This window comes from Aquarana catesbeiana, linkage group LG03 (genome assembly GCF_042186555.1).
Source record: "Aquarana catesbeiana isolate 2022-GZ linkage group LG03, ASM4218655v1, whole genome shotgun sequence".
In the NCBI taxonomy this organism is placed as follows: domain Eukaryota; kingdom Metazoa; phylum Chordata; class Amphibia; order Anura; family Ranidae; genus Aquarana; species Aquarana catesbeiana.
The window spans coordinates 178,797,841-178,810,733 of NC_133326.1; the positions used below are offsets into that span (position 1 = coordinate 178,797,841).

General features: G+C 39.6%; 1 protein-coding gene across 5 annotated transcripts in view; it reads left to right on the top strand.

The window, feature by feature from the left end:
* The window catches only part of CACNA2D1 (calcium voltage-gated channel auxiliary subunit alpha2delta 1), a 936,653-nt gene that overhangs the window by 179,806 nt on the left and 743,954 nt on the right, over window positions 1-12,893 (top strand). For all 5 annotated transcript variants that reach the window (XM_073619561.1, XM_073619559.1, XM_073619560.1 and 2 more), the window contains exon 2: window positions 9,546-9,627. In XM_073619561.1, the coding sequence (XP_073475662.1) occupies window positions 9,546-9,627 (82 nt within the window). The remainder of the gene's footprint in view (window positions 1-9,545; window positions 9,628-12,893) is intronic.

The window sequence follows — 12,893 nt, forward strand, 5'->3', positions numbered from 1 at the left end:
ACCCCCTGGAGTCCTGAGATTTTTTCTCTTCAGGTCCTCCAGCTAGACCTAGCTGGGACCCTTTTTTCCTTTTGCTGGCTCCTTCCCTGGCTTCTGCCCAGGAGGGGTCTCCTCCTGGCTGGACCCTGGAATCCTTCCTTACACCAGCATGCTGCAGACTCTCCTTGCTGCTCAGGCTCAAACTATTTTTGGGCTCTTCCCCCACCTCCTAAGCACACCCCATCAGGGATTTGTGGTAGTCCTGTGAATATTCAACCTGCAGCCTCTGTTCTCCCACCCACTATGTTCTGAAAAACCTCCAGAATATACTAGAAAGTGGAGCCAAACTAAATTTATCTAACAAACTTCCCTAAACCCAGGAGGGTGCTACACATAAAATGAACAACAGCTAAAAGTTTATCTCTAGTTTTGTAAAGACTGAGGAAGAGTTGGAACCACAGGTCTTTATTACTGTCTTTGTCACAAGCTTTTAAGCTGACCATAGATTGACTGAATTTTGGCCAGTTTGGCAGGGACCAGCTGAATTTCGATCCATGAGTAGTCTCTTCTGCTCAACAGAAGTTGGTCTAAAGACTTCTGTTGAACGAGCTTGTTGGGAAATTTTCCTTGTTCAGTGGCAGCAGAGGAGATCAGTGTATTCTCTGCTGTCAGTACAATCTGCTGTCAGTACAATGACTTAATAGGAAGGATTCCTGTATCCACCTTGACTGTGCAGATGGAGGAATCCATTTGTTTTGTTCTTTTTTTCTTCATTCAGCCTTCTGGCTGAATAAAAAAAAAGATCCATCTATGGCCAGCCTTATTGCTGCCTTTGTCCCCTTGAGGGGGATTTCTGAATAGTTCCTATAGCAGAGACAAAACCGGAAGTGAGTAGAAATCATCTCAAATGAGGGAGAATTACACCTTTTGACAGCTGTAAGCAGATCAAGTTACCCTACTGAAAATTTTACGTTGCTGTTTTGTTAAATTTTTTTACATTATTATCAAGTAATACAAGAAAATTACATTTTATAATGGGGACACAGACATTAACACAATTCTGGCTGAGCTTCTTCCTCATTTCCACTATACATAGACTAGAAAAAAATGTTTTGGCCAGGGTTCAAATTTAAAGACCACCTACATTTTTCACCCATTCTCAATCCTTCCCTTTCCACCCCCCAAACCCCCGAACCATTTTTTAAAATTTGTTTAAATCCAATTATAATGACCTTTTTCCTGCAGTTTTTTGCACGGTCTACTTACATCACAGGTCCTTCTCTCTTCTTCTCTATTGGCAGCCGTATTTCCCCCTTGATTAGGAGTGCTGTGAGCCCAGGCCACAATATTCCAATCATAGCTGCTTTTTTTAAACATCCTGCACCTTGATTTAACCACTTCAAGTTCAGGACATTTTGAAACAGCCTAAGGATGTGAAGTGGTTAAAGCACTAAAATCATGTGATCAACATGGCTGACAACTAGCACTTGCAGAAAGACATCAAGATACAATCTCCCATTCCTCTTGTTTTGAGCTGCACAGTAGTTCCATAACAGTGTGGCCTTATCGGCCTGGAAGTAGTATGCAACCCAGGGATCAGAGATCAATATCTACTGTAATACAAGTCCACGACAGGTGTTTACTTTGTGACAAATTTATTTTAACCAGGAAAAGGAATTAAGGCATATAAGTTGTATGGTTGCCAGACACTTGCCAGTTCAGTGGAAAACATGCATTCAAGCTCAGTAGCTAAACGTTTTGATCAGCTAATTTGTGAGTTAAGATGTCTAGAATTTTTCTTGTACAAGTTCTTTTTTTCAGGCCCAGCAGGTTGTAACTTATTAGTAGGATTCACGTTGTTTGGTTTATTTTGTTTTTGTGACCATGAAATTAAGCTTCATGGGATCGTGTGAGTAGAACACAAAGAACAGATGTTTTATTGCATCAGAAAGTTTTGTTATCAAATTAGCTGTTTTAGTGTTACATTAGAGAAGATGAAGGTCATAAATAATCACAAAAATATAAAATCACAGCATTCGTTTACAATTAAATGCCACAAGCAATTTTTATAGAGTTGTTATTTTTCTCATTACATTTGTGCTTCCTACAGTTCTACTTATTAGTCATAAAGCTTTGCAGGTTATGAAAAACATTACTTTTAATAATATTCCAGTATACATTTGTGTGACAGCTAAAATATCTAAATTAAAGTTATCAGTTATCAGCTGCCTAATCTATCGATAAAAAAAAGGACGTAAACATTTATTGCTCAGCTTGAAAGATGGCAGAACATGTACTAAATCTGCTTCTAATTATAAGGGGGTTATTACAAAGTACTAAAAGGTACAATTTAATAAATGGCAATTGTCAATTTAAAGGCAAACTCTACTTTTGGTAAGAAAATAGATTTAATGTATTGCTACACAATCCATTTTCAAAGTTATTTTTATGAAAATGTACCTTTCAGTTTTAACTGCTACCAACAATGGTTTTATACAACAGCCAAAAAAGTTCACATGATGTTTGCTCTCATGACATGGCTTATGTAAATGTCCTAGAAGCTTGCACAGAGCATCAAGTCAGATTGCAGGCATTACTTGAAATTTATTTTTTTGTGAGATGCTTTGTATACTGCGTTACTTGGGGGGTTTTGTTTATCACGCGGTCATGTTTATGAAATTGCATGTAATAGGTTACCTGCTATAGAATACATAATGATCATTCAAGAAACATCTACAATTATATAGCAGATCAGTTACAGTAGTACAATGCTCCAAATCATTCACATTGTTAGTATAAATGACAATGTCTTTGATTCTAACTTTTGAATAGAGAGATATTATTTGCATATATTTACGTCTTTGCATGAATGTGTGCAATTTTGATTACAGAAAATGATCTAGTAGACACATTTCCTTCCTCGTACAATTATTTTACTTGAACAATCAATGGTCATTTGTATACCTCTAGTATAAAGGCATGCTGAAGTTGCAGCTCTTCTTATTAAACCTTTGAGATAGGTTGAGAATAACCCATGCAGTCCTTCTTCTTCTGTTACACTGACAATAACCATGAGAAAAAGGGAGCAGTGTAGAGATCTGCCAGCTTTGATGGGAGAATGGCAAAATTAGTAACACCTGGATATGACACTCTGGACCCAAGCATCTGAAATGCCTTGGAACCCGATGGCCATGATGGCCGATAGGCACCCCCCCTTTCTGACAAGTGTGACACCCCACCATTGTGGGGAGGAAGTGCACATCCCAGGCATGGAAAATTGGTATGTGGACTTCCTTAGCCATCAGTGTCTTGATCCTGGAGTATGGTCTCTTGACCCTGAGGTATTTCAAGATCTCTGTCATAGTAGGAGACACCAGATGTGTACCTTCTGGCATCCGGATTCAACAAAAAAACATTTTTTTTCTGTTCTCGTTCAGACATTCTTGGACCATTACAGTGGATACTCTGGTGACTCGGTGGGATCAGTTCAACCTGATCATCGCCTTTCCCTTTCCTCATCTGCCCCACAGAATTGAGATGAAGGGCATTCTGGTGCTTCTCATTGCCCCGATCTGGGCTAGAAGGACATAGTACTCAAACATACTCATGCTCCTGGAAGACCTTCCATAGACACTCCTTGATCATTCAGTTTTTTGTCCCAGAGGCCAGTCCACCATCCTGCTTCTTGGTTCCTAACTTCATGGCTTGGCTTTTGAAGCCCAGATTCTGGGGGACGATAGTTTTCTCCCTACACTATAGATATATTTAGTGATCTGGTACATATAATGATATGCCCATGGGATTTGTAAGAGCTACAGCACGACACATATGTATAAAAATGTATTTTTTTACGAATATCAATGGAAAAAATGAAAATGGAAAAAAAAAGGTGCATCACAAATGTCTTCCTGTTTTGTGAATATCCATTAACTTCATCATGAGTGGATGCTACTGACATGGTGCCTACTAAAAGTCAGCTTATAAAACAAGTTAGGATCGAGGGAAAGGTGAATGCAGCAATATACAGAGACATCCTTGATAAAAACCTGCTCCAGAGCGCAGGGGACCTCAGTTCATCTTTCAACAGAACAACAACCCTAAGAACACTGCCAAGATAACAAAGGAGTGGCTACAGGACAACTTTGTGAATTTCCTTGAGTGGCCCAGCCAAAGCCCAGACTTGAACCCGATTGAACATCTCTGGAGAGATCTGAAAAAGGCTGTGCACTGATGCTCCCCATCCAACCTGATGGAGCTTGAGAGGTCTTGCAAAGAAGAATGGGAAAAACTGCTCAAAAATAGATGCACCAAGCTTGTATCATCATACTCAAAAAGACTTGAGGCTGTAATTGGTGCCAAAGGTGCTTCAACAAAATATTGAGCAAAGGCTGTGAATACTTATGTACATGTGATTTTTTCATTTTTTATTTTTAATTAATTCGCAAAGATTTCAAACAAACTTCTTTCACATTGTCATTGTGGGGTATTGTTTGTAAAATTTTGAGGAAAATAATGAATTTAATCCATTTTGGAATAAGGCTGTAACATAACAAAATGTGGAAAAAGTGAAGCGCTGTGAATACTTTCCAGATGCACCGTACATGCATACAGCCTCCTGCAAGCCAGACAAGTTTTGTTAGCCATAGAACTACTGCATATGCACAGATTGGTAGGTCGCACCAGGACAAACACCCCTTATGGCCCGTACACACGATCCGAATATCGTACGAAAACGGTCGTCCGAGGAAGGATCGTACGATATTCGGATCGTGCGTACACTACTTTCGACAGCCGATCACAACCGTTCATCCGATATTATTCGATCGGACATAACCGAAAATTGATTTTCGTTTAGTCAGTATAGTTGTCGTCCGAAAATACAATACAAATACATTACAACACGTGACATCACTTCCGATTTTTTTGTCTGTCATACGAGAATTTTCGTGACTTTATTTAGCTATTCAATTTCTACTTGCGACTATTAAGCGAGAATGGTCATACGATCGGTCGTACAATATTCGGATCGTGTGTGCAGGGCATTAGAATCCTGAGCACCCCACCTCACCTCTACACCAGGCCACATAGCAGCTGCATGGACTGCTATGGTGTTAGGTCCACCTGTGCCTGAATTCTTGATGCTACTCTATGCCTGGACACAGTGAATAAATATTCATTGTGGCCATGCCCAGAAAGCATTTAATTGTGATGCTGAGCTAACAGATTGAACAGATCCAGTTCAATAGACAGAGGAAAAAAAGAACAAAAACAAAAAAAAACCCACACAAATCGAAAACCTCTGAATACACTATCCTACTATCCCATAGTTGATCCAGAGGAAGGCAAAAAAAAAAAAAACAATAAAGCATGATCCAATTTGCTCCAGAGGGGAAAAAAGCCTTCCTGATCCCCTAAGAGGCAATCGGATATTCCCTGGATCAAGCTTACCTAAAAATATTAGAATCAAATTATATTCTGTGTATTTAGGAAAGAAACTAGGCCTTTTTTTAAAACATTCAGCTTTGTGGCAGATTTATTTTAAAGATGATCATAGTCTTATTATTACACTTTGTGTTGTCTTTTGTACAGATAGAGGTTAGAAATGCTGTCTGTCTGTCCTTTTTATAGTTTTACTCCCTGTCGCTGGGACTATACAGGGAAAACCTCCCTAGGGTTTTTTTTGTTACTTCCTGTGTCTCTGCTGGAAAGATCTTCTTGCTTCCTGTCCTGGAGACCACAAAGGAAATGAAAGAAAATGATCTTCAGGTGTGGCAGACATCAATAAAAACTATATCCCAGATCTAAACTTTCCTTATTCTATCCAAAAAATACATTGGTTGGAGTTTCCTGTTAATGAGTATGAGAACCAATACATTTTGAAGATTTTAAAGAGAAAGCAAGGAGGTGCGGACCATCTTTTGAACATGATTGCTATTGCAGCTGTGCAACTGCCTTTCCGCACCCAGGTAGCTCTGAAAAAAATTCAGATCTTATTGGGTAGTAGCACCTTACCTCTGTTCTATTTTAAATACTAATATGAGGCTTTATCCCAGATGCAAACTGTTACACATGCCTACAAGTCTATCACTATATTTCCCATATAAAATAATATACTGTATCTAATCATATACTCAGTAATCTGTTATAAGTGTAACAGGAATACACACAAATAACTTTTCTAATTCGGTAAAATTCCATATACAGACACGGTCAATGGGTTGGCTTTTTTCTTGTACAGTGTCATTTAACATTTCTTTCAATGAATGATGTAATTTGCCAGACATACATTCTACGTTTCATTGTATTTTTTATGCTATAATTTGATGTTCCAGTCTAAGTGGCTTTATTTAAGTAATCTGAAATGGGCATTCTGGAATATTGTCTGGCACCCAGTTTTCTCATCGTTTTGTTCACCTCTGCATAAACACCCAGCTCTGGTCACCAAAAAGAGTAGACTTTATCTAAATGCGTTGAAATTTCTCTAATAGCAATCTGCCAGCTTAGATGATTCATCGAGCTCCCAGTTTCTATTGCTTGGATATCTTATTCAGCAAAATCTTTGCATGAAAAGTGGAGTAGAGAAATAAAAGATTAATTTAAAGGACCAGCTGTATCCATGTTTTGCTTCAATTTAAGTGGTGACTTTTTAATCATACTGATGTGTTTTTCAAAGCCCACATTTTTCAAATCACAGTGTTGAATACATGTACGACATGTATAATGTAAGACAGTGTCCTTTAAAAAGATGAGTTGTCAATGAATCATTCACTTGACTTGTATCTTGAGAGCACATTTGATTGGTGTTTGTGTTGTTACTGTTTCAGTTTTTATCTGCCAGAAGTATCCTCTTTGATACATGTGCCACAGATTAAAAAAAGTGTTTATGGTTACCTATATTGATTAAACTACAAAGTTATGGCAACATTTAATAGAATAAATTCTGAGGTACCCCCGTACACCTTTAATTGATCATCTCTCCCCTACCGCTGCTTGTCCCTAAGCTTTCAAAACCTAGCTCTGTCAGATAGGATGTGGGAGTGTGGTAGGGTGTGGGGGCCATATCTAAGCTGATTTAAATACTGACTTTCAGAAAGTCATATTTTGGGGGTTCTGGCAGTGCACCGTGGGGAAGTAGGGGGAGGTATGCAGAGGCATTTTATTGTGTGTCCTATAAATACTATATACATTGACTTTCAGTGCTGTGAACAATGAATTTGATAGCTTTTGGTGCTGAGAATCAAAAAGTATAAAATTATCCCTTCCCATACTACTAGACACTTAACCTAAACCTGATCCTTAAAGTGTTTGTTAGGCCATTATGGGTGCTTTGTAGAATCCCCTCTGTCATAACCTGTTATATCACTCACTGCTGTTTTTTTATAAAACTGATGCAGCACAATACCTTATTTTGAAGGGCTACTGTGCACTCAACTGACGTCTAGGGCTCTCCTGCCCTACTCCGAGGACTGCAGAGGGAGGGGCTGAGGTTCCCTCTGACATCAGCTGGGAGGAGAGGAGGAGAGCCTCGGGCGGTCACATGACCGCTCAGCCTCGGTCTTCAGTAAGGTATTGTGCTTCTCCGTTTTTATAAAACAAAGGGAGAGAACGATATAAGAGGCATAGTATGGCAGCAGCAAGGGAGGGGCAAGGAGGACACGGCTCATACACAGAGCTGACAAGCAGGGAGGGGCAAGGAGGACACAGCTCACACACAGAGCTGACAAGCAGGGAGGGGGGAGGAGGACAGTAGAGCTGCAGATAGCATGGCTGAGGCACGTAAACTGACCACGGTGTCAGGGCTCAGCAGCTATGATACACAATGGTCAGTTTACATAGGGGAGGGTAGAGACTGGCAGGATCTGCCAGGTTTTTTAGGTGTTACAGGGGGCCAAATGACACAGCACAAGCACTGTGCTGTATAAAATGCTTTAAAGGAGCAGGATTTTTTTTTTTCAGGTTAACAAACACTTTAAGCTGTCTATGACACATAAACCTGCAGACTAAAGCAACAGCTTCACTTTAATGTTGCCAACACCAGCTGAATACACTTACCTTTTCCACCCTATACTCTATATCAGTGATCATCAACCCTGTCCTCAGGGCCCACTAACAGGCCAGGTTTTATGTATTACCTTGGGGAGATGCAGACTAGAATACTGCAATCACTGAGCAGCAAATGATATCACCTGTGATGTATTTCAGTTATCTTGCAAACCTGGCCTGTTAGTGGGCCCTGAGGACAGGGTTGATGATCACTGCTCTATATGACCCTTGGTAACAAAGAGAGGATGCATTGTGTAAATTTCAAGTCATTACTTAGAGCTTACACAGGTCTGAGGATTCTCTCTTTCCAGCCATGTGACAGCACTGAGTGCCTAAGTCACATGCACCCCATACTTGGAAGTACTGAATATTTCTTTTTGCTGCCAAAAAGATCAATCATGCACAAACAATTTAACGGTATATATTATAAGGGTATTACAGATAACCAACATATATTAGACCTTTTCATTTGGTAATGTGAAGACATCGAATAGTAAAGTGTCAAAATGCAGAATGTAGCATGTAGAGTACAAAAAGAGATGCACATTGCTGCCATTAAAGTGAAGTTGCCCTGCATAGGCAAAGCACAGGTTTAAGATAACCCAACCCTACAAAATAACCCTTAACCTTAAATTTAGCATTAACATTGACCTCCTCCCCTTCCCAACTTTAACCATAATGCCCAATTTAATCCATTCAAATCCATACGTACCTTGCTCTTGTGAATGTATAATGCCAACTGATCACCTGATCACCATAACCACATGGCTCCTGCACCAAAAACATTTGGCATCCAATCCCAAAAGTACCTACTTTGGTTAAATCCTCATAATTTTGTAGTTTAGTTTACTAGTACAGATGTAAAAAATAGTAGATTTTTTTAACATGAAAATATTCAATTGTATTACATTAACTTTAGATGTAAAAAAAAAATAGTTAAATGCATTGACGCTTCAAAAACATAGACATTTAGATGCCCATCAGGAGTTCTTAGTACATTTTCGTTATTTCAAATGGGTCTGTAACATAGAAACCTTTAGCAGTGCTGGTCTCTGTAAAGTGTTTTTCTCACAGAAGGGCACAAAGTTCAACAACATTCTTTAAACGCTGCAAACCTAGGTTTTTTTTTTAGGCAATAAAGAGGGAGAAAAAATGACCTTGTGTCATTGGTCAGTGGGGGTGGGGATAACATCCTACTGTTGTTGTCAATGGGATGAAAAGTGTTCCCATTAATATTGTCAGTGTAATGAATAGTGCCCTATTAATTATGTTTTTTCTAGAGGAATTGTGCTCAATCCTTGGAGTCAGTGGGAGGAATAGTTCCTCATTAATGGTGTCAGTGGGAGGAATTGTGCCCCACTATTGGTGATAGACAGGGAATTAGTGCCCAAAGGACCAGTTAAATGCAAGCAAAGGCTGTATCCAGCCCACAGGCCACAATTTAAGGACCACTGTTCTAAAATATCTGCAGTTTTATATTTGTACTTTAATTGTAATGTAGCTTATTGTTTTTCTTTCCATAGGATTAAGCAATGGGTTGACAAAATGCAAAATGATCTTGTAACACTGGCAAGAACAGCAAGTGGTGTGGATCAGCTAGCAGAGGTAAGTAAAGAGCATTGCCTGCTTTGTAATTTACCTGCCAGTGCAGCAATTTCAATATACTGTATGAAATATGCAAAACTGTGCAGGACCATTGTTGCTTTTATGTTGTTTTTTATCATGTCAGTCGTTCTTTATTACCATAAGCACTGGGTGTATGCACTGAGCGGGAGATGTGGAAGATATGTGTGAGCACCGAGAATAACAGCAAGCCTTTTTAGACCCAGCTCAGTTCATACAATATGGATAGTAAATAGGCAGGTTGTAGATGCCTTTTTAAAGAACACTCCAAGTTTGTTGAGAAAACAAAATAGATTGAGATTTATTTTATATTTACAGTTTTTAGGAGTTGCAACCATGGGAGCAGCACTTGGCTTGTGAACTTAAAGCGGGGGTCCACCTATCTATCGTTTTTTTTTTTTTGAGTTCATTCACAAACTTTTCTTCTCAGCATTACATACTCACATATTGTGTGTAATATGTCCGCCTGTGTCAGATTTCGTCTGAAAGAATAACTTATATTATTCACTGCAGGCGGTTTCCATCTTCATTGTGGGCATTTGAAGCCCACAAGCATTTATTTCCTGGATGTGGTGAATGCTGTGCCCCCAGCATTCACCGCTCGTTCCTGCACATGCTCATTGGCATCCTGGGAAGCCTGAGACTAGCTCCCAGGAGTCTGGGAGAGGCTAGAAACACGCCTACTCCCACAGGAGGAGAACCAGGAAGTGCAAAGAAGAATAGAAAAATAAAAGGTAATTACGGCGATTTAAATTCTTTTAAACGGCATGTCAGCATCTAGGCAATGAAGAGAATACATACAGATATTGTTCAAAATTTGGGTGGAACCCGCTTTAAGGCCAGAATTTCCACTCCCCTGCATTTTAACTTGTGTTGATAAACTTTATTTTTTTAAGACTCCTTCCTGTATGTGTGCTGAGATGAGTATTATCTTCCTGAAGGTTAGGCATTGGCCCTCAGCACATCCACAAATGCATGAAATTGAGTACAATCTCATTCTCACCTAAGTGAGAAAGGAGCACAACAAAGTCAAAAGCACTTAAAAAAATATTATCTTATTGTGGGATAGGGATGTAGCTGGAGCAAATACTTGTCTTTTGGGGTGAAGGTCCTGTTTAGATATCTTCACATCATCCAGATGCAACATTGGTAATTGATTATTGTAGCACCATAAAAGGTCAATCACTTAATAATTTAAAGAACCAATCCAAATGAAGAAATGATAACATTCTAATGTACTTTACTGGAACTTACAGTATATAGCTACATAATCTGAATTGATATCAACTAATGATGGTATATACATATATATTTTATGGGGACAAGTTTTGTATTCTAGAACCTTGATGGTAAAAGTCACCTCATATGCAAGTAGATTTACTTATATGCAAGATGCACACATATGTTGAAGCGACAGAAAACAACAGTTTAAAACAAATGGCTGATGGATTCCGACTCTGAAAACCACATGGAGTAACAGCATTTTTCTGTAGCCCCAGCTGAGCCCACACAACTCACTCCTACAAAGCCAGGTGGCAGCCACCCAACACCCAATCTCTCCCTGCCTCACACAGTTACATTGAGTGGTTCTTTGAAAACCCGTATTCCCGTGGTAGAATGTCTCCTGTCTCCCACCATTACCACAGCAGTGGATAAGGCAGTGACTGCTGGTCTTGAACAGCTGATGAAGGAGCTGAAAGAACAATCACAGCAGATTTCTGAAGCAGCACATTGGATCTCCACACTGGTGGATGAACTCTTGCAAGCCTGCACCACCATCCAGCAATATTCAATAGCTCAACAAACTTACTAGAGCAAGTAGAAGACCTGGAGAACCAATCCAGGAGACGTAATTTGAGAGTAATAGGTCCCTCTGTGACTTTGCTATTATCATATGTTATGTTAGACGCAGAGAAAGCCTATGATAACGTCAGCTGTCAACTGCTTTTCAGATACCGCACTGGCAAGGACTTTCCCCCTACTGTATATATCAAAGTATTTGCCTATTCATGATAACCCTATGTTCCCTCAAAGTACTCAACATGGAGCTTTTTCCATCTGAGAAGTAATGGACTCTTGTAGGTTCTGTCAGTGCTTGAGCTGGACTCTGGTACTCTAAAACCATTTAAGGACCTTATTAAAGTCTTTGGACTGCCAACTCAATATTTTTTATACTATCTACAATGCTTTGATTATGTCAAACCTTGTTGTCCAGGCAAGTCAAGAGATTCCATCTCTCCCTGATAAGACTGCCTGATCCAAAAACAATCTTTCTCATTTTTGGATATCTATCTACTCATAGTTTACAAGACCGCTCGCTTCCTCATCTGTCTCCAACTGGAATAAGGATTTTCTTTACTATGCACTTGATGACAAACTCATTGATGGATTTAATAAAGTACAGACACTTGTGACCAATGAGCTTTAGAGAGAATCTTTTTTCAAGTTACTTCATAGGGCCTTCATTGCCTTTATATCAGCAACAGATAATACTCAGGTGTCTACCTGTGTGGTTCTGTGCAGTTCCAGTAGGCCCTCCCATATGCTTATTTTCTGGTTGTGCCCTTTAGTCACTAATTTCTGGGACCAGGTGATGGGCTTTATATATGAAGTAACCAACTGCTCTATTCCTAAAGATCCCTCATTACTATTTAGCTATAGTTCTCCAGCTTTACATCTTACCATAGATCGTTCGGGGAGATCCCCCCAATGTGCCTGCAGAGCTATACTTAAGAAGTGGACTTCCTCTAACGCTCCTGTTATCTCTGATAGTAAAAGGGAGCTAAAAAAATGAATGTACAGGGAGCAGCTGGACATGGAGTTGCAAAACTTTATTTCCACCAGTACGTCTTGCCTCTAAATGGCGCACCCCTATGGAATGTACCTTGTCAGATTCAGAAATAACATCTCTTTTATCCTCTTTCCGATATACAGATTGGTATGGCCAATTGTCTTCTCATGCCTCTTAAACCAGCTGGTCATCACCATCTCATCTTCAAAGCTGACCTGCTCATCTGTCTGAAAGTCTATGAACTATATACTTGAATCTAACCAGGACTGCAGTCTCTCTTTTGGTCGCTTCTTTACACATTGCATTTGTAGTATATCTAACTATGTAGTTGGTTTTTTGTTTTGCAGTCCCCCCCCTTCTTTTTTCCCTGAATACCTCCCACCCCACTCCCTCTCCTCCTTCCCCCACTCCCCTCCTGGCAAATGGTACTGTACATATGTATAAATGTTCTTGGTTT